The sequence below is a fragment of the Brachycentrus maculatus genome, unplaced genomic scaffold (assembly GCF_059751285.1).
Source record: "Brachycentrus maculatus isolate JH-2025_06_01 unplaced genomic scaffold, ASM5975128v1 h1tg000685l, whole genome shotgun sequence".
NCBI lineage: Eukaryota > Metazoa > Arthropoda > Insecta > Trichoptera > Brachycentridae > Brachycentrus > Brachycentrus maculatus.
Genome location: NW_028281417.1, coordinates 91,910 through 116,075, shown reverse-complemented (window position 1 = coordinate 116,075; position 24,166 = coordinate 91,910). Strand labels below are relative to the sequence as shown.

Genomic DNA, 24,166 nt, shown 5'->3' with positions numbered 1-24,166 from the left:
GTTGTGGTGGAAGCAAAGACCCTTCTCCAGTTATCCCTTGCCTGCGCTGCACGTAGCGCTCCAACTACCGAGGTGCCTGCTGCTGCCTTAACTCCATCAGTCCATGGTGTGGGGATCTTCCTCTACCTCTCTTCCCCTCCAGGCTACCCATCACGACCAGTCGTCCAGGCTATCCTCGTTGCCACGAGCAATATGCCCAAAGAACTGGAGTATCCGTCGTATACAGACACTGGCCAGAGTCAAACCAACCAAGTGTAATTCTTTACTCTGGCATATAGTCCTAGCTTCTAGTCACAAATGCTATGTAGACTCTTGGCTCTACTCATCCATATATACTGTTCTATCCATTCTCTCCACATGGCCACACCATCCTTATAGATACCATCTCTCTTACTATAATTCCTGGCGAACGGACTCGTTGGTGCGTCTAGCTGATAAAAGCATCAATTTTTATTTTCATATTTTCATTATTTTCATATTATTTTATTGACATCTCATCAAAGATGAAGAATATGGAAGTCTGGGCATTTACGGGGCTGACGACCGTCATAGGCTGGTTTAAGTGATCACTTTACACGCGTGTAACATTCACCAATTCTACCCATTATTGACAACCACACTACTCAAATTCTTGGAAGTTCTATATATATGAACCAATTTAGAAACCTTGTTCTTGAATCACTAGAACTTCACTAGAGACATCTATTGGTGAGATGTAAAGAAGCTGTTTACTAAGCAGAAACTCTTATATTAGTATGCGAGGTCCGAATCCTGGATTATAATCACACACAATAGATGTCTCTAGTGAAGTTCTAGTGATTCAAGAACAAGGTTTCTAAATTGGATCATTTATATAGAACTTCCAAGAATTTGTATAGTGTGGTTGTCAATAATGGGTAGAATTGGTGAATATTACACGTGTGCAAAGTGATCACTTAAACCAGCCTATGATGGTCGTCAGCCCCGTAAATGCCCAGACTTCCATATTCTTCTTCATCTTTGATGAGATGTCAATTTTTCTCCTTTCTGCTGCTTTTATGGTCCATGTTTCAGCAGCATAGAGATTTTTCTCCATTTTCGGAGTGGACCAAACACCTGACAAGCTTTATCTTGGTGTTGTCACTCACACCCGGTCTTACCAGATTTTGTCTAGCTTTAGCTTAGACATAAAAAAGATGAAGAAACCTAATACTTTACACACGTTTCTATGACGATTCTCTATTTACTGTGGGTTTTTTAGCATTGCATCGCTATTACAATGTTCTGCGAAGCGTAAAACGATGTACGAACAATAGAATTTGACTTGATCATAGTACTTTTTTGGTGCATCGTCTGCAGTTTGTTACTCACCAATTTTAGTCATTGCTTTTATTAGATTCAGCCATGCACAGGGTGTTCTTTTATACCGTAGCAAATCTTTCTAGGTTTTCATCGAAATTCTTAGTTCTTACTTCAGCCTTCTTCATGTGTCCAGTATTGAAGAGAACCCCTTCCTCTTGGACTTGCACAGTTCTCTATTGGACGCGACTCTCTTCCAGTGCAGGCCAGCCATTTTCCTAATGCTGTTGGATCATCTTGTCTGCGGCCTACCCACGCTTCTAGGCCTCCAGTCGAGCACCTTTTCCATCCATCTATCCTCAGACATTCGTGCCACATGACCTTCCCAGTTTCACTCTAGTTCCGTGGTTCTTTGAGCCACATGTGTTGGTCTTTTCCTTTATTCACATTCGTTTTTTTGTCCCTAAGGGATATGATTAGCATCCTCCCTCTTACTTCAATAGTTTTTTATTCTGCAATTAGCTGTTGTTTTTTTTGTTGATTTCAACTACATCTTTAATCGTTGTATCAAAGGATATGTCTTTTTTATTTACCTATCGTCCAAGTGACTGTAAAACCTAGCCACGGCTTATGCAACACCGCTTATAATGGCCATACTTCGGCTTCAACAATATATGTTTTAATGCCTTTACCTGCGTGAGAGAGGATTTATTCTATATGTTTAAATTACAGTAATTTCATGTTTCACGAAAGAAAAATTCAAGCTCTAATATAGGTTTTTTCTCATCCTAATTAGTGCCTCTTAATTCCGTACAGCTCATTATATTCAGAATAAAGAAATGAGAACCAGGGACTTATAAGGCCATCGTAGTGTACTGAGAAACGCCTTGGAGATGTCCAAACATGAACATGAACTTGAACATGAACTTGAACATGAACATGAACATGAAAATAGACATGAAAACGAACATGAACATGAACATGGGCATGGACATGGACATGAATGTTCATGTGAACATGAACATGAAAATAAACTAGAACATGAACATGGACATGGGCATGGGCATGGACATGGACATTTATGTTCATGTGAACATGAACATGAACATTAACATGAATATAAACATAAACATCCTGCATCGAGGTGGAGATGTGATGGAACATAAACATGAACATGAACCTGAATATGTACATAAACATGTACACACTCATAAACATCCTGTATCTAGTTGGAGATGTAATGGAAATAAACATGAACATGAACATAAACATCCTATATCGAGGTGAAACGGACAAAACAAACATACTCTTATTATAACACACTTCTGACATCCACACCCAAGTATTTCAAGTACTTGATCATGCTAAGTTTCCTTTGACTTTCCTCTGTTCCTATGTCCAACTACTTTAGCCAAAAATATTCATTTAACCGTTCTTTCCTCGCTCGTTGGTTCCACGTGCCCAAACCATCTCAGCACACCTCCCTAAGTTTGATGGATAATGCTTATCTCAGCCTTGCATTCTTTCCGGATTTCACCATCGGAACATCTCTCATGCGTCTGTTAGTCTCTCTGAAATACAATATTTTACTCATTGTTTGATTATTTTGATCACCTTGTTTTGGATATAATTATGATGTAGAGCCATAGTGCTGAGAACCAGGCCACCACGTTATATAATGAACATTTTGTCTACAATTTAATTTACTTGCAAACAATGTACTGATAAATTTAATGAATTCAACGTTAATTGGGTGAACATTTTGTATTACTTCTTTATGACAATATGATAAACATATTCTTCTTCTAACCCTTATTCGGACCCGAACGGTGCATAGGGCACTGCATCGTATAGAAGCATTGTTATCTTAATCGTTAAATATATATATATTTATATATATATATATATATATATATATATATATATATATATATATATATATATATATATATATATATATATATATATATATTTATATATATATATATATTTATATATATATATATATATATGTATATATATATATATATATATATATATATATATATATATATATATATATATATATATATATATATATATATATATATATATATATATATATATATATATATGTATATATATACACACTCTTTTCAACAACGTCATAAATAAAATTAAAAAAAACTTGATTTTTCAGGAGATCGTTTTTACAGTTCGAAAATATAATGAAATGTATTGAAAATTAATATCAAGCCACTTATTTAACTTTTTATTATGCAACAGATCTTTTTAGGTAAAACCTGATGGTTTTTTCTCCATTAGAAAAATATTTAGTATTAAAAAAAACCGATACCTTTTCTTCAAAATGCAAAAACAACACTTTCTGCCCTGTAGCGGGTAAATATTAAGTTAAAAATATGCCGCTTTTGCTGGGATATAGTACATTTTCTGGGCTTTCCGAAAACATGCACAAATGAAAATTGACGATTTTTTTTATATATGACGTTCTTGAAAGGAGTGAGCGAAATGTCAGACTGTAACAATTTCATTTTAATGATCTGATGATGTAATGATTATTCCTAAAGTGGTAGTCATTATTTTTTTTTAAAAGTGGTATTACACAAAGTAAAAGATGAATGAGAAGGAGAGTGATATGTTACCATACCACAAAGTTAACAATGCTTTTAATGTACAAAATATACTATACCCTCTTTAGCTAGTTTTTTCTAAGAGCAATCTTCATCTGATAGTAATATGTAGCTTCAAGGTGATCCATGGCACTAGTATATATCGCACAGTGGATTGTTCAATCGCTTCAGTAGTACATCACCCGTCGCACAGAGAGCATTTGCATCATAATGCAACGGAAGCGGTCATAGACAATAATAACAATGTATGAGTAAAAATCCCCCATTGTTTTCAAAGACAATTAACAGTTTTCCAACGAATTTTTGAATAAAATTAACGGTGACAGATTCAAAATCAATTCAGAGTCAGTTGTGATTTTAAAAGCGTGCGATAAACACATTTGTCCTCTAAAAACAAAAATAAAAACGCATATTTATATATTTTTAAAAACCCCGTGTAAAAGTGCGTTTTAAACATTAAAAAAATATATATATTTCATTCGAAATGTTTTGATTTCAATCATTGATTCGGCAGTCACTTTGAGGTAATATCTGTCTATTTTTACCTGGTGAATACCGCTATTTCTTAAAATCTATTATGACACGTGTTTTGATGCATTCCGCATCATTTTAATGGATGATTCCGGTGTTTGAATATGATGCGGAATGCATCGAAACACGCGTCGTAATAATTTTTAAAGAAATAACATATATTTACCAAGTAAAACTTTATTTAAAAATGAAATGTTTTGAATTATAATATTTAAGTGTAGTGAGTGAAAAGCTGAAAATTTCCTATTGGTTTTCTAGTCTGCGTCTGTAGTGCCGTGGTTAGGGCGTTTAGCTACCGTGTTGGAGTGACCGGGTTCAATACCCAGAGGGGTAAAAATAATATTTGTGATTTATCTTTCTGATACTTAATTTATTATTAGATTAAAACCAATATTTTTAGCTTTTCCACTTTTTTATTTGACCAGCGACCGGGTTTCGTCGTTACCGACATCATCAGACTGGTCTGATGATGTCGGTAACGACGAAACCCGGTCGCTGGTCAAATAAAAAAGTGGAAAAGCTAAAAATATTGGTTTTAATCTAATAATAAATTAAAAATGCAATTCCATCACGAAGTGTCAGTGGATAATATAAATCTATTTCTGATACTTATTTAATATTACTCTGGACTGGTAACTGAAGCGCAGGATTGATCGTAAAAGGACACATGACAGTTGATAAATAGTAGATGAAAGATGACAGATGAAATACGTTAGATGATAAAGAATAGAATAGACGATAGATGTTAGAAGAAAAATGAATGATCATAGATGCCATCATATGATGGCTGATATATCGCTCCCTCCTTTCAACAACGTCATAAATCAAAAATCGTCAATTTTCAGTTGTGCATGTTTTCGGAATGCCCAGAAAATATACTATATCCCAGCAAAAGAGGCATATTTTAAACTTAATATTTACCCGCTACAGGGCAGAAAGTGTTGTTTTTGCATTTTGAAGAAAAGGTATTGTTTAATTATATGATGTATGATAGATGATAGCCGATAGATGATAAATGATAAACGATAGATGATAGCCGATAGATGACAGTTAAACTTTCAATTTTTGTGCATAACAATGTTTTAACGTTTTATCATCTGAAAGACGGTAGATGATAGATTATAGACGATATATCGCTCACTCCTTTCAAGAACGTCATAAATAAAAAAAAAGTCAATTTTCGGTTGTGAATGTTCTCGGAATGCCCAGAAAATGTACTATATCCCAGCAAAAGAGGCATATTTTTAATTTAATATTTACCCGCTATAGGGCAGAAAATGATGGCTTTGCATTTTGAAGAAAAGGTATTGTTTAATTATATTTTTTAAATATATTATATATTTTTAAAATGGAGAAAAAACCTTCAGGTTTTTTACCTAAAAAGATCTGTTGCACAGTAAAAAGATCAATAAGTGGCATGATATTTATTTTTAATACATTGTGTTATATTTTTAAACTTTAAAAACGTTCTCCTGAAAAATCAAGTTTTTTGATTTATGACGTTCTTGAAAGGAGTGAGTGATATGATAGCCAATAGATGATAATTAAACTCTCAAAAATGACACAAAACAAGGTTTTTTCTCAAACTTCTGGCTGGCAGAGAGAAGGTTAACGAATGATTTTTTTGAGTGTCAAATATTCCGTTTCGCAATGCGCCATAACAAATTTTTATACTCTGGGCAATTACAAACAAATGGATAAATCAAGATAAGAACAGAGCATTGTCTAGATGGGGAAAAATTATATGGAACAATGTCAACACGTTACACGCTATGCGATGTTGCAAGCCGCTGTGAATACGGACCTAATATACGCCAATTGAAAAAGTAGTATCTATTAAAAAATGGTGTAGTGTGAACAGGCCCTAAGTGCATGAAATCGTGTATCGGAGGACTTTAAACGATTATAATTCTGTTTCTACAATAGTTATAAGGCATAGGAACACAGATAATATTGTACTCTAATTTATTGCATAGTTTCACGAGTAACCTGCTCCGCGCGTATTCACTGTATTGTAGTATTTAACGTTAGAAAAAGGTCCCTATTTTAGAGTGAAATTGGAGGACTTTAAATGATTATAATTCTGTTTCTACAATAGTTATAAGACATAGGAACACAGATAATATTGTACTCTAATTTATTGCATAGTTTCACGAGTAACCTGCTCCGCGCGTATTCACTGTATTGTAGTATTTAACGTTAGAAAAAGGTCCCTATTTTAGAGTGAAATTGGAGGACTTTAAATGATTATAATTCTGTTTCTACAATAGTTATAAGACATAGGAACACAGATAATATTGTACTCTAATTTATTGCATAGTTTCACGAGTAACCTGCTCCGCGCGTATTCACTGTATTGTAGTATTTAACGTTAGAAAAAGGTCCCTATTTTAGAGTGAAATTGGAGGACTTTAAATGACTATAATTATGTTTCCACAATAGTATGCTGAAGTCACCTTCACACTGTATACTGTCTGCAATAAGTTCAACATAATGCTAGCTTTGTTCGGATTTTGTGGCAAATTTTGGCGTTATTGAAAGTGTCGGCAAACTGACAAGAGTGCAAAATGGATGAGTTGAAACTTTTAGTTGTCATAGTGTTTGTGTGGAACGCATTTTTCTTTACTGACGCCTATAGTTCTGTCATTATCGTGGAAGATGCTAGAGGTAAGTGAAGTATCAAAAATTATACATTTTATTTATTATATTACCTACCTTACATTCATCAAACTGGTTGATCTGGATATTGTAGTTAACTAACCGTCACGCCGCTTCCCTGCATGGGTACTAAATACCTCCTGCATCCTTCTGTACTCCTGGTAGCTTCATGGAGTTTGTATGGAAGTGATGAGTGGAATATCAAACCGTATGTATGTTATTGAATTGTATTGGAAGGTTGTATGTATCCCTTCGTAGTAATATAGTCAAAATAATGATTGACTAACTAACTAGCATGTCGTACTAAATACCTCCTGCGCCGTTCTGTACTCCTGGTAGCTTCATGCCATCAGTACCTTACATTCATTCATCAAACTAGGTTGATCTGGATGTTGTAGCTAGCTAACCGTCACGCCGCTACTCCGCAGGGGTATGCTTGATCATGCCCAGTTTCCTCGGTTTTCTATTGCTTCTATTTCCAGCTACATACCAGTTAAATTGGTTTTACTGTTCTTTCTCCTAGAAATCGATTCATATTCCCAAACCATTTCAACACACGTTCCATGGTTTGATGGATATTGCTTCCCGCAACCATGCATTCTTTTCTTATATCACCGTTTGAACACCTTTCATACATAGTTGGGACTGCATTCAGTCCACTTTCATCTATTTTCTGCCAAGTCCCATATAAAAGGGTTATTTTTTAATATTTGTTTAGCCAAATTTAATGGGTAATGCTTATCCTAGCCTTGCATTTATTTCTTATATCACCATTTGAACACCTATCATACATAGTTCAGACTGCATTCAGTATACTTTCATCCTTTTTCTGGTAACTCTATGTTGCACTCCCATAAGGTTAGTTTAAAATATTTTTTTAGCCAAATGGATGGATAATGCTTATCTCAACCTTGCACCCATTCCTTATACCGCCCTTTGAACACCTATCATACATCATTCGTACTGCATTTAGTCTACTTTTATCCTTCTTCTGCCAACTTTGTTTGAATCCCATATACATATATTGGGGTAATTTTTGGATATTTGGTAAGCCAAATTTGATGTATAATGCCTAACTCAGGCTTGCATTCATTCCTATTATCACCGTTTGAACACCTATCAGACATCGTTCGGACTACATTCAGTCTACTTTCATCCATTTTCTACCAACTTTATATTTCACTCACATATATTAAGGCTATTTTTAAATAATGGATAATGTTTATCTCAGCCTTGCATTTATTTTTATACATATGTATATCATCATTTAAACATCTATCATACATTGTTCAGACTACATCCAGTCTACTTTATTGGTCTTATTTAGGTAAATTTCATGGATAATGCTTATCTCAGCCTTGCATTCATTTCTTATATCACCATTTGAACACCTATCATACATCATTCAGACTGGATTCAGCCTACTTTCGTCCTTTTTCTGCCAACTCTATGTTTGATTAGGGTAATTTTTGAATATTTGTTTACCTAATTTTGATGGATAATGCTTATCTCAGCCTTGAATCCATTCCTTATATCACCATTTGAACACCTATAAAACATCATTCAGACTGAATTCAATCTACTTTCATCATTTTTCTACCAACTTAATGTTTCATTCCCATATGTTAGGGTAACTTTTGATAATTTGTAAAGGCAAATTTGATGGATAATACTTATCTCAGCCTTGCACCCATTCCTTATATCACCCTTTGAACACCTATCATACATCATTTGAACTGCATTCAGTCTACTTTTATCCTTCTTCTGCCAACTATGTTTGATTCCCATATATTAAGGTAATTTTTCCATACATACATATTTGTTTGACCAAATTTAAATTTGAAAAGACATCTTTTGAAAGGTTCACGCCAGTGAGGGTCATGTTTTAACACTTCCATGCTTTACTGAGCACAGTTCTATCTAATCGCTAATATTATTCACTCATTGTTCGATTGAATCCTTCTCATGACCTCATGATTAGCATAGACTACGGATTCTCCCAACACTATATTGTGATGTTAACAATAATTTCGGGTAAATCCTTGGCGCCGGAATGATCTATGGCCAAGATAAATCGAGATTACGTCATATCCTAGCTATATAGATCACGTACCTCGTATAGATTATTTTAAAAAATCTCTGTACAGCACAGCATAGCAATAAAAAGTGAAACTTCTTTATAAAAATGTAAAGAATAGGAGAAATTAAATGTTTTATTTACGGGATTATATACAAAATGTCAATTATTTACAAAAATTTTTTCACTGTCATATTTATTTAATATTACCCTGGACTGGTACCTGAAGCGGAGGGCTGATCACCTTTCCTTCATGTGTAAACGATCAAGATAACACTGAGTTTATATAACGCAGTGCTCTATGCACCATTGGGGTGCGGATAGGGGTTTTATTTATTTTATTATTATATACAAAAAAAAGTTTGATATTAAAATATTATTTTTTAACATCTCATAAAAGATGAAGAAGAATATGTAAGTCTGGGCATTTACGGGGCTGACGACCGTCATAGGCTGGTTTAAGTGATCACTTTACATACGTGTAACATTCACCAATTCTACCAATTATTGACAACCACACTACTCAAATTCTTGGAAGTTCTATATATATATGAACCAATTTAGAAACCTTGTTCATGAATCACTAGAACTTCACTAGAGACATCTATTGGTGAGATGTAAAGAAGCTTTTTACTATGCAGAAACTCTTATTTTAGTATGTGAGGTCCGAATCGTAGATTATAATCACACACATGAGAAACGCCAGAAAATACCATTTTCATTTTTATTATTTAAGCTTATAATTTGACCAGATAATTTATTTACAACATTTTGAGTGTGTCTAAATACCAAAAACACAAAATCTGGATTATCTCCCATTACAGTTGTTATTTGTTTCACGTGTGTAAAGTGATCACTCAAACCAGCCTATGACGGTTGTCAGCCCCGTAAATGCCCAGACTTCCATACTCTTCTTCATCTTTGATGAGATGTTAAAAAATAATATGAAAATATTATATATATATATATACTTATATGATTTATGTACCTATGTAATATGTTTTAAAATAAATAATTGAATAATGCTTATCTCAGCCCTGCATTCACTCCTTACTTCAATGCAGATCTCGGTGTCCATATACCAGTTCACAAATCGCTCACTCCTTTCAAGAACGTCATAAATAAAAAATCGTCAATTTTCAGTTGTGCATGTTTTCCGAATGCCCTATATCCCGTATAAATGTACTATATCCCAGAAAAAGAGGCATATTTTTAACTTAAAATTTACCCTCTACAGGGCCGAAAGTATTGTTTTTGCATTTTGAGAAAAAGGTATTGTTTTATTATTTTTTTAAATATACTAAATATTTTTCAAATGCAGAAAAAATCTTCAGGTTTTACCTAAAAAGATTTGTTGCACAGTAAAAAGTTCAATAAGTGGCTTGATATATATTTTTAATACATTGTATTATATTTTTAAACTTTAAAAACGTTCTCCTGAAAAATCAAGTTTTTTGATTTATGACGTTCTTGAAAGGAGTGAGCGAAATCTGTAGTTTTCTAACATGGGAGTTATTTAGACATTTTGACATCTCAGCATAGATGAAGAAGAATATGGAAGTCCAGGGCTTATGACCTGTCACATTGGTTATGGCTATTGTGAACTCATGTGTACTGTGTCACACGATTGATCAATATATCGAGGAGTTCCAAAAATTTTATGCTAATAATTTTATTATTTTTTAAATACAGAGAAATATTTACAACATTTTGAGTGTGTCCAAATACTTGTTCACAAAATCTGGATTATCTCCAATTACAGGAGTTATTTTCATATTATTTTTTTGACATCTCATCAAAGATGAAGAAGAATATGGAAGTCTGGGCATTTACGAGGCTTACGACCGTCATAGGCTGGTTTAAGTGATCACTTTACACACGTGTAACATTCACCAATTCTACCCATTATTGACAACCACACTACTCAAATTCTTGGAAGTTCTATATATATGAACCAATTTAGAAACCTTGTTCATGAATCACTAGAACTTCACTAGAGACATCTATTGGTGAGATGTATAGAACTTCCAAGAATTTGAGTAGTGTGGTTGTCAATAATGGGTAGAATTGGTGAATGTTACACGTGTGTAAAGTGATCACTTAAACCAGCCTATGACGGTCGTAAGCCCTGTAAATACCCAGACTTCCGTATTCTTCTTCATCTGTGTTGAGATACCAATATAAATGAACCCTTAGGGAACAAGATTTGGAAATAATCAAAATGTCGTGAATTGAAAAATGTATTCATATAATTTTTGCCTTACAGCTTGTTATAGAAGAGTACTTGCCGGGAAACGGGTGCACGACAGAGTGATACTGGGGATAATTCCCTGCGAGCGGCTAGAAGAGTGCCAGAGGATCTGCGCAGAAGAGAGACGATTCGACTGCGAGACCTTCAACTATAGGTAGGAGATAAACATAAACATGAACAAAACATTAACATGAACATGAACATGTACGTGAACATGAACATGAACATGAACATGAACATGAACAAAAACATGGGCATGTACGTGAACATAAACATGAACATGAACATAAACATAAACACGAACATAAACGTGAACCTAAACATAAATATGAGAACGAACGTGAACATGAACTTGAACATAAACATAAACATGAGCATGTACGTGAACATGAACATAAACATGAACATAAGCACAAAAATAAGCATGTATTTGAACATGAATATGAACATGAACATGCATTTGAACATGTTTAATATAGTTACATTTTAAAGTACAACATAATACAATTTATAAACATTTATACATATGGCAAACTTAATGTTTTAGATTCGCTGTGCCTCTCCAAAAAAGAGACTGAGCTCTTGTGCTTGGAGAGGGACTTACACTCAAGGTTTAGTGTTTTATAAAATAAATGATATAATAGTCTTTTTTCATATTTTTTTCCAAGATTTATATGTAATGGGCATTAATTATTTTCTTAATAATTTTTATATCTTCATTTTTTTTAAATTTCTTCATGAATATAAATGCTTATAATGTTGGTATACAATCACTCCGAGATTTATGTCTACCGCTTTCGAGACATACACATCCATCTCTTCGTCAGGACAATAGCTACATATTAATCTGGCCGTCTTTCCTCGTGCGTGGCCACGTTGCGGGTAAATTCCGTCACGCTAAACTGTCGCAGTCGCTGTTATTTTTATAAACCGGACTGCCGGACGGTAAAATACCTGTAGTGCACAAGCGCCCATAAGCGTAAAAAACAGAACTTGAGAACCAGGATTTCGACGCGACCAAAATATTTCGAAAAAAACAGGACAAAACATAAAAAAATATTTACAACATTTTGAGTGTGTCCAAATACTTGTTCACAAAATCTGGATTATCTCCAATTAAAGGAGTTATTTTCATATTATTTTTTAACATCTCATCAAAGATGAAGAAGAACATGGAAGTCTGGGCATTTACGGGGCTGACGACCGTCATAGGCTGGTTTAGGATTGGTCCAGGATTCGGACCTCACATACTAATATAAGAGTTTCTGCTGTAAAAAGCTTCTTTACATCTCACCAATAGATGTCTCTAGTGAAGTTCTAGTGATTCAAGAACAAGGTTTCTAAATTGGTTCATTTATATAGAACTTCCAAGAATTTGAGTAGTGTGGTTGTCAATAATGGGTAGAATTGGTGAATGTTACACGTGTGTAAAGTGATCACTTAAACCAGCCTATGACGGTCGTCAGCCCCGTAAATGCCCAGACTTCCATGCTCTTCTTCATCTTTGATGAGATGTCAAAAAATAATATGAAAATAACTCCTGTAATTGGAGATGATCCAGATTTTGTGAACTAGTATTTGGACACTCAAAATGTTGTATGAAAAAATATCATTAATTTGTTTGTTTTCGTGTATGTTGAACGGCACTCGATGACGTCATACGCGGATGCACAAACATTCGGTGGATAATTACTGTAAAAAACCGAATAATGAGCCGATTACGCCGAGTGTGAATACGATAAAACCATTTGGGAGGCATTTTGTGTAGAGGACAGTGGTTAAAGGATAATGAGTGAGCTGTGAGAATTTTCTCAATGATGCTGGGCTCTGACTTCCTTCCTCGTCTGGGCTCTTTAAACACGATAAACATTGAATTAAGCATTTAAAGAAAAACATACAAAAATAGCCACTCAATTTGGAATGGATCATTGTCAGACGGGAGGAATATCTAATTTAACATACTCAACCTATAAAGGATTGTATTAGACTCGTCAAGTGTTTATAACAGCCGATATAATCAATATTCTCATTCATCATTTTCTTTTGGAAAATTATCCTGTTTAAAAAACGTTGTTTTCGTATGTTGGTAATGAATGACGTCACAAACGATGGACTTATTTTAATATTGCTAAATTATTGGCTGGTCTATTTGTCGATGTCTATGGTCCACCATCCCCCCGTTCACATTTGTATAACACAAATGATAGTGTAGTGGTAAACAAACGATCCACACTACTACTATAACAGCTCTATGAAGCAGAGACATTTTGGGATATGTCGCATAACACACCGATGACGTATAGCGGTGACCGTTTTTCGTTTTATTAAAATATGTAAGTAAATTGTCGGCCTCCGTAGTGTAATGGTCAGCATCTCGGCTACCGTTCTGGAGGACCTGGGTTCGATTCCCAGGGGGGGTAAGAATAAATACGAGTGATTTTTTCACTGTAATATTTATTCAATATTACCCTGGCTGGTACTTGAAGCGGAGGGCTTAACCCCCTTCCTTCATGTGTAAACGATCAAGGTAACACTGCGTTTATGACGCAGTGCCCTATGCACCATTGGGGTGCGGATAAGGGTTTTATTATTATTATTATTAAAATACGTAAAGTTTAAACCTTCATATCTCCCTTAGTTCCCTACAGATGTCAATAAGAATGCTACCGATAGTCTTGTGATTTTTCATATTAATTTATAAGCCAATTATAACACAATTTATCCATTCAATATAGTCACATCTTGACCACTTCAGTCCTGATGGTATTACAACATTTTGAGTGTGTCCAAATACTTGTTCACAAATTTGATTATCTCCAATTATAGGAGTTATTAGTTAAGCATATTATTTTTTTGACATCTTCACATAGATGAAGAAGAACATGGAAGTCTGGGGAGTTACGGGGCTTACGATCGTCAAAGGCTAGTTTAAGTGATCACTTTACACACGTGTAACATTCACCAATTCTACTCATGATTGACTAGAACAACATTGATACTCGTAAGGGTGTACAACATTTTGAGTGTGTCCAAATAATACTCGATGTAAAATCTCCAATTAATAAAAATAAAACCCTTATCCGCACCCCAATGGTGCATAGGGCACTGCGTCATATAAACGCAGTGTTATCTTGATCGTTTACACATGAAGGAAAGGTGATCAGCCCTCCGCTTCAGGTACCAGTCCAGGGTAATATTGAATAAATATGACAGTGAAAAATCACTTATATTCATTTTACCCCCCTTGGGAATCGAACCCGGTACACTACGGAGGCGGACAAAAGCTCCAATTACAGGAGTTATATTCATTTTAACATACTAACAAAAGTGTTTCTGCTTAATAAAAAGCCTTCTTTTCATCTCACCAATAGATGTCTCTAGTGAAGTTCTAGTGATTCAAGAATAATGTTTCAAAATTGGTTCATATTTATAGAACTTCCAAGAATTTGAGTAGTGTGGTTGTCAATAATGGGTAAAATTCGTGAATGTTACACGTGTGTAAAGTGATCACTTAAACCACCCTATGACGGTCGTCAGCCCCGTAAATGCCCAGACTTCCATATTTTTCTTCATCTTTGATGAGATGTCAAAAAAATTATTCGTTTAAGTATTTGGACACACTCAAAATGTTGTAGCATACTAAAGTATTAATTCCATAACTTAATGATACACCCTTGATTTCCTTCATTTTAGAACACCATGTTTTTCTCACATAAAAGACTGATCGATTGTTGTACAAAGTGTGTATTACATCGAAATTCATTTCCTAACTGTGTCCATTGTATGCTAATCTCTCTGCTTACCTATACGGAGATATTATCCATTGTTTGATAGATTTATATTATCCACTGACACTTCGTGATGGAATTGCATTTTTAATTTATTATTAGATTAAAACCAATATTTTTAGCTATGTCTGATGATGACCAGTCTGATGATGACCAGTCTGATGATGTCGGTAACGACGAAACCCGGTCGCTGGTCAAATAAAAAAGTGGAAAAGCTAAAAATATTGGTTTTAATCTAATAATCCATTGTTTGGGTCTAATTTTTATCTCAAGTGTCCGGAGGAGCTTTGAATGGATTCTTGAGGTCACCCTGCTACATCGTTCCGCAGGTACAACACGCAATCTGAGCTATTGTCCTGTCAATAGGGTGACCATGGAGTAAAGATTGAAAAATATTGTTAAATTTTAATGTATGGAGTTGGCAAAAGAAGGATGAAACTAGACTGTGCGGCAAAACCATGTATGGTAGATGTTCCAATGGTGATATAAGGAAAGGGTGCAAGGCTGAGATAATCATTATACATCGAAATAAGAGAGGTATATTGAGATGGTTTGGACATGTGGAACGAATAAGCGAAGAAAGGACTATAATGCAGATTTATGACGCGAATGTTTTTATTTTAATTTTGAATTTTAAATTAAATTTTTTATAAAGGAATAACCCCCAAAACCTGTATTTTTAGAAGTTTGACTGAAGGTAGGATAGTAAGGATAGGGAAGGTAAATGTGATATATATATATAAATATATATATATATGTATTTATATATATATATATATATATATATATATATATATATATATATATATATATATATATATATATATATATATATATATATATATATATATATATATATATATATGAAGGGTCCGCCAAATAACTTTTTTTTTTCAAAAACAGGGCGCAAAACATCGAGTGTAGCTTCGGCTGTGTGGCACGTAGCGCCGTCTTGTTGAAACCAAATGTTGCCAATATCCTCCTCTTCAATTTTTGTGAACAAAAATCCGTTCAACATGGCCCGATCGCCATTGACTGTAACGGCCACTCCTTGCTCATTTTCAAAGAAAAATGGCCCAATTATGCCTCTGGACCAAAATCCGCACCAAACAGTGACTCGTTTTGGGTGTACCGGCTTTTCAATGTATGCGTGCGGGTTTTCTGTGCCCCAAATACGACAATTTTGCTTGTTTACATACCCGCCAAGATCAAAATGAGCTTCATCCGAAAAGATGATTTTTTTGGCAAAATCGGCATCTTCTGTAAGTCGATCGCAGGCCCACTCAGCGAAGCGAAAACGCATTGGATGGTCAGTTGGCTTCAACTCCTGAACCAATTGGACTTTGTATGGCGTCATACCAAGGTCTTTATGCAAAATTCGTCTCAATGATGTCTCCGAAATGTTCAATTGTTGAGAACGACGGTGAATTGATGTTGATGGCGCTTCACGCACACTTTCTGCCACAACATCGATATTCTCGGGTGTACGCACTGTTTTTGGCTTTTCACGCTTTGGTTTATCGATGAGGATGCCAGTTTCTTTCACTTTTTTCACAAGATAACGAACATACGGAGCTGACGGTGCTTCTCTTCTTCCAAAAACCGTACGCAATTTTCGCACACATTCTGCAACATTACCATGATTTTCAAAGTAATGTCGCAATATTTCCCAGCGTTGTTCAAGCGTATACACAACCATATTCGCTCAGCGGAAGGATAAAACTAATTATCTGTCAAATCAGACATGAGCTAAATGTTACCATTCACGAAATAAGCACTAGTTGAAAAAAAAAACTTTAGATGGCGGACCCTATATATATATATATATATATATATATATATATATATATACATATATATTTGCCGCCTCCGTAGCGTAATGGTCAGCACGCTTGGCTACCATGTCACTTCTGAGTTCGATTCCGAGGGGGGGTCAAATAAATATTAGTGATTTTTTCAGTCTAATATATATTCAATATTACCCTGGACTGGTACCTGAAGCGGACGGCTGATCACCTTTCCTTCATGTGTTAATTATCAAGATAACACTGCGTTTATATTATGCAGTGCCCTATGCACCGTAGGGCACTAATAAGGGTTTTTAAATGAAATTTATATTCATATTTAAATGAATGATCCTAAAGGTGACCTTGCCAGGACTCGATCCCTGGGTCATACGCCTGGTCAAGCGCGCTAATCACTGCACTTCGGAGGCGGACAATACACTGCAGCCCCATAGCGCAACATAATATCTGTTATTATGCATTTGCGAGTGATCCCATAAAAATCTCGTATGCAAAACGCGAGACAATAAGGTCCATTATCCCTTGCGGCCCGCCGGAGAACAATGCCCCGCTGACCCTGGCTGCGGTACGGAAAGTCAGGCGGGCTTGCACAACGCACGGGATAATCGCCTCTGCCGACTATGTAAGCCACGGACATGCATTGCAGATATGCATCTTTTAGGTCACATCGCGTGAGTCGGAACACCAGGCAAGAGTGATATACTGTCAATTCTAATAGTAAACTAACTAGCTGACTGACTATCACGCCGCTCACGGCAGGGGTAGGCAGAGAGAATGAAAGAAAGAGAAATGAGAGGCGAAAATGCTAGGTGACTGAATATAAAGAAGCATGATGTCCGCCATGAACAATTATTACGCTCAAAAGATGGCGCTGTCATTAAAGTAAAATGTGTTTTTTTCCTGCAAGATGTAAAAACGCGCGTATTAGAATGCAACATTGTATCAGAGTTTCGAAGCAATCGGTGATTTAAGATTTTGAACAAACGAACATTTATTTTTTTTTCCTTCAAATATTTAACTAACTAACTACTTTGCCTCTTGCCACAGGAGTGGGGAGAGAGAATAGAACGCCACACCAATCTGTCTTCGCAAATAATCTTCGCCTCTTCTACGTTCATGCTCCTCCACATACATACCCGCCGATTATCCCGACTCCTGACTTGATCACTTTCGAGTGTTTAAAATACTCGATCATGCCAATTTTTCCTCGGTCTTCCACTGCTTCTATTACCAACCACATTCGCGTCGTAAATTTGTTAAAGTATCCTCTCTTCACTCATTGGATTCACATGCCCAAACTGTCTGCCTGTTTGGCCCACACTAGATTATCCCTCCTGTTCCCAACACAGAATAAAAAAAACATATTTAATTAGCTAGAAGAAACGAAAATACAGTAAATGATAAAAACAAATTTATGAGGCGAATGTTAGTGGGAAAAGAAGCAGAGGAAGACTGAGAAAAACATGGCACGATCAGGTATGCCAAGTACTTGAAAGTGGTCAGGTTAGGAGTCGTAACAATCGGCGGGTATGTATGAGGAGATGCATGAACGTGGAAGGGGCGAAGAATGTTTGCAAGGACAGAGTGGTGTGACGCTCTATTCTCTCTGCCTACCCCTGCAGGGAAGCGGCGTGATGGTTAGTTAGTTAGCCTTGTACATAATAAACAAGGTAAATAATAAATGAAAATCCCTTCTAAAAAAAAAAATTAAAAACATGCCCAAATTATCTCAACACGCCTTTCTTAATATTATCGATAATGCTTATAGCTTTGTCCGCCTCCGTGGTGTAATGGTCAGCGTGTTTAGCTACAAAAGGTCCCAGTTTCGATTCCCAGGGGGGGTGAGAATAAATATTAGTGATTTTACACTCTAACATTTATTTAATATTGCTCTGGACTGGTCCCTGAAGCGCAGGAGTGATCACCTCGCCTTCATATGATTAACGATCAAGATAAAATTGCGTCAATACGATACAGTGCCCTATGCACCATTGGGTGCGGATAAGGGTTAGAATGCTTATAGTTCTAAATTCCGTTATTTTTCTTTTAGGTTGGATCCCTCCAACAGGGGCAAAGGAGTCTGCGAGATGTCTTCCACGCCAGTTTCTCTTCTAGATCTTCGGAAAGACTTCATAGAAGACAGAGACTACGACTTCTATGAGCTAGACAGGAACAGCGCCCCAGACTGCAGCCTGACCTGGCCGCACTACCAGCTCTCCGCCAAGAGACCCAGCCAAGGACCTCCCTTCAGGGTGGGAGGATACCAAGCTGGTCAATACAGCCAAACTGGGTATTTTTCTTCCAGCAGCGCTCACGACAGACGATGGGAATGCTCTGGATGCGGTGGGTCCTACAGGGATCCAAACCAAGGATCATTGGGTCCGGGATATCGCAAGCAAGAGTCGTCAGGACACTACGGAAGCCATAGAGACTCTTGGAATGGATGGCAGAATTCCCATGAAGACCATGAGAGATCTGGAGGGTATGGAAATAGACCAGGCACTGACAGAAGGTGGGACAGACACTTTGTGCCGTACGAGATCGCTGGGCCGAGTGGCAAAAGAGAATGGGGACAGTATGGAGGATCGTACGGACACGGAGGAAGCCATTACTCTTTCGAGGAAAAGCACAAGGAGCATGGTTCTTCGTACAACTACTGGGGGTTGAATGATGGACATGATAAACACTATCTACCAAACGCCAGCAGGTAATTAACCTATACAAATGTATTTTTCAACAATATTTTTTTACCTAAAACTAAGTTATTCATTTACAACATTTTAAGTGTGTCCAAATACTTGTTCACAAATCGGGATTATCTTCAATTATAGGCCGTTATGGCGTTATGTCGACGCTGTCTTAGGTAACTATCAGGAACATATAGATCAATGCTCCGGATAATTTCAGGATTATCGATCGTAGATAAATATAACAGATAAAATTTTGAAAGGTGTGTTGAGATGAATTGGACAAGTGGAACGAATGACTGCAGAAAGAACGGCAAGCCAAATCAACTAGGATAATGCAGTAGAAAATAGGAATAGAAGAAAACCGAGGAAAACCAGATATGATCAAGTGTTTCAACTACTTTAAATTTGTCAGACAAGGAGTAGGAATAAACAGCGGATTTGTATGAGATGATGCAAGAATGAAGAAGAGGCAGAGAATGTTTTAAAGGCAGAGCTGTTTTTGCGTTATATTTTCTCTGCCTACCTCTGCGGAGAAACGACATAATGGTTAAAAATATACTTATTATTTTTTGATATCTCATCAAAGGTGAAGAAGAATATGGAAGTCTGGGCATTTACGGGGCTGACGACCGTCATGGGCTGGTTTAAGAGATCACTTTACATACGAGTAACATTCACCAATTCTACTCATCATTGACAACCACACTACTCAAATTCTTGGAAGTTCTATATATATGAACCAATTTAGAAACCTTGTTCTTGAATCACTAGAACTTCACTAGAGACATCTATTGGTGAGACCACTGACGACCATCTCACCAATAGATGTCTCTAGTGAAGTTTTAGGGATTCAAGAACAAGGATTCTAAATTGGTTTATATATGTATATAAATATATATATATATATATATATATATATATATATATATATATATATATATATATATATATATATATATATATATATATATATATATATATATATATATATATATATATATATATATATATATATATATATATATATATATATATATATATATATATATATATATATATATATATATATATATATATATATATATATATATATATATATATATATATATATATATATATATATATATATATATATATATATATATATATATATATATATATATATATATATATATATATATATATATATATATATATATATATATATATATATATATATATATATATATATATATATATATATATATATATATATAAGAATTTGAGTAGTGTGGTTGCCAATGATGGGTAGAATTGGTGAATGTTACACGTGTGTAAAGTGATCACTTAAACCAGCCTATGATGGTAAATGCCCAGACTTCCATATTCTTCTTCATCTTTGATGAGATGCCAAAAATAATATGAAAAATACTCTTATAATTGGAGATAATCCAGATTTGTGAACAAGTATTTGGACACACTCAAAATGTTGTAACTACATAATTGTCATTTTATTCAATATAACCTGTCTGTTGTAGGTATCCTTCAAGAGGAGTGAGTCACTACGATCACGATTTTGAAGATGACAGAAAGCACGGGCACGATTTCAATTACCAAGACCTCGGACACCATAAGTGGGAGGGTGGCAGCCGCCATGACAGCTATGGGGGTGGATTCGGATACGGAAGCGGTGGTTATGGGGTCGGGTCATGGCACAATCTGCATGGCCTCACGCCCAAAGAAGGGTACGGACCCAACCAGGATAGAAGGCCAGGGTACGAGGAAGAGGAATATTATGGTGGTCATCAGAAAAACATAGGTAAGGTTTTTAAGAGTTCTTTAGGCGTTCATCTTCGTCAGACTCTCCATCCACTTGACTGCTCTTGGCAGTCTAATCGATGTGTTTATATGAATGTGCCAATAAGTCACCCCACGCGTTATTTTTAACAATCTTAGCTTCTTCTACGTTCATATATCACTCACTCCTTTCAACAACGTCATATATAAAAATCGCAAATTTGTAGTTGTGCTTGTTTTCGGAATGCCCTGAAAATGTACTATATTCCAGCGAAAAAGGCATACTTTAAACTTTAAATTTACCCGCTACAGGGCAGAAAGTGCTGTTTTTGCATTTTGAAACAAAGGTATTGTTTAATTATTTTTTTAAATATATTATATTTTTCAAATGGAGAAAAAACTTGCAGATTTTACCTAAAAAGATCTGTTGCACAGTTAAAAGTTCAGTAAGTGGCTTGATATTTATTTTTTATACATTGCATTGTATTTTTAAACTTTAAAAACGTCCTCCTGAAAAATTAAGTTTTTTGATGTATGACGTTGTTGAAAGGAGTAAGCGATATCTCCTCATATAAATATATCTGCAGATTATTCGGACTCCTGACCCAATCGCTTTTAAATATTCAAATATTTTGATCATGCCAAGTTTCCTCGATCTTCCTCTGCTCCTATTTCCAACTAAATTTTGCTCATAAATTTGTTTTACTGGTCTTTCTTCACTCACTCGTTCCACATGTCCAAACCATCACAACACACCTTTTTTGCTTTGATGGATAATGCTTATCTCAGCCTTGCATTTATTCCTTATTTTACCATTGGAACATCTATTATATATTGTTATGACACACATTTGTTTGAGAGATCGCATTCCGACTGCGTTCAGTCTACATTCAACCTTATTTTGCAAACTCCATGCTTCACTTTTAAATATTGGGGTAGAAACTAAAACTCTATGTGTACTGCCAATTTAGCTTTGACAAGCTTTTATTTGCTATACTTAATTGATACATCTTTATTGCACACATTCGTTTGAGAGATCGCATTTCGAGTGCATTAAGTGTATTTAATATTAATAACTCCTAAGTGGGGCTTATCTAAAATTCATAAACGAAGTTCTGGACTTCCAAATCCAAGAATTTGAGGCAGAGTACTATTCAATCGACGAAGTATATTTTGTATATTAAAAGCATTGTTTACTTTGTGGTAAAGTAATATAACACTCTCCTTATCATTCATCCCAGTGTTGCCATATATACAGATTTATCTGTATTGATACAGATTTTAGGCTGCCGTTACATATGGCAGATTTTACTCTTAGGTAGTACTTTTAGTTTTATACACATTTTTGGAATTAGACATAGTATTTGATAAAACAGAAGAATGAAAATATGTATAGATTCGAGCATCATTAACATTTGATAATAAGTACTGAAACGTTGGAAGGATTATTACTATCATAACGACTACAATGATCCATGCTACAAACTAAAAATAGAAAAGGATTTGATTTCTAAAATTAGTAAAAATGTGTATAAAAAAGATATTATATTTTGGGTTATTGATTCTATACAGATTTTTAGACTGTTTGATTCAGATTTTTTAGTTTGGCATATCGCTCACTCCTTTCAAGAACGTCATAAATCAAAAATCGTCAATTTTCAGTTGTGCATGTTTTCGGAATGCCCAGAAAATGTACTATATCCCAGCAAAAGCGACATATTTTTAACTCAATATTTACCCGCTACAGGGCAGAAAGTATTGTTTTTGCATTTTGAAGAAAATGTATTGTTTAATTGTTTTTTAAATAAACTAAATACTTTTCAAATGGAGAAAAAACCTTTAGGTTTTACCTAAAAAGTTCTGTTGCACAGTAAAAAGTTCAGTAAGTGGCTTGATATTTATTTTTAATACATTGTATTATATTTTTTAACGTTCTCCTGAAAAATCAAGTATTTTGATTTATGACGTTCTTGAAAGGAGTGAGCTATATGGCAACACTGATTCATCCTTCACTTTGTGTAAAACCACTTTAATAAAGTTTCATCAAAGTTAAGTTTCGTTTAAGTAATTTTTGTATTAAAGAGGTATTACACAAAGTGAACCATGAATGATAAGGAGAGTGTTATATGACAAATCTCCTGGCTCCGGAATACACGAGATTGGGCGCTGTTTAGAGCTGCTAAAGAGAAGGACAATTCCTCCCAAGTGATAGTCGACTAGGGGGACCTGCATGACACGCACAGAAGAAGAAGATTACGTGGATTTTGTACGTTTCTTGTTCCAGAATGTTCCTCGAGATCTGGTTCTGGATTCCGCTTCAGCCATGGAGTGATAAGGAAAGCGCTCCAAGTTCGTGACGTCAACGAGTGTGAGAGAATCTGCTATACTGATCATCATATCGACTGCAAGTCTTACAGCTTTAGGTAAGTCCTGATCTTCCTTACATACTCTGATGTACTCGAAGGTCTCTGCATCTTGGTGAATGCTACAGTGCTCGATATGATGCTGATATAGGTTTGTTTTACTTCAAATTAGATGTTTCACTAACTAAATTACGCCATACAAATCAAATACCCGTTTGAAGAATCAAATTGGATATTATATAGAAATTAAAAATTTATATTCATATTCAAGTTCCAAAAGTAGAATCATTTTTAAGATACTAAAATGACTTTACAGTAC

The 24,166-nt window shown here is 35.2% G+C and overlaps 1 protein-coding gene across 1 annotated transcript in view; it reads left to right on the top strand.

The window, feature by feature from the left end:
- The window catches only part of LOC148300611 (uncharacterized), a 58,596-nt gene that overhangs the window by 8,544 nt on the left and 25,886 nt on the right, over positions 1–24,166 (top strand). Inside the window, exons 4-7 of the mRNA XM_088274527.1 lie at positions 11,441–11,579; positions 19,069–19,725; positions 21,226–21,506; positions 23,769–23,907. Of these exons, the coding sequence (XP_088130653.1) occupies positions 11,441–11,579; positions 19,069–19,725; positions 21,226–21,506; positions 23,769–23,907 (1,216 nt within the window). The remainder of the gene's footprint in view (positions 1–11,440; positions 11,580–19,068; positions 19,726–21,225; positions 21,507–23,768; positions 23,908–24,166) is intronic.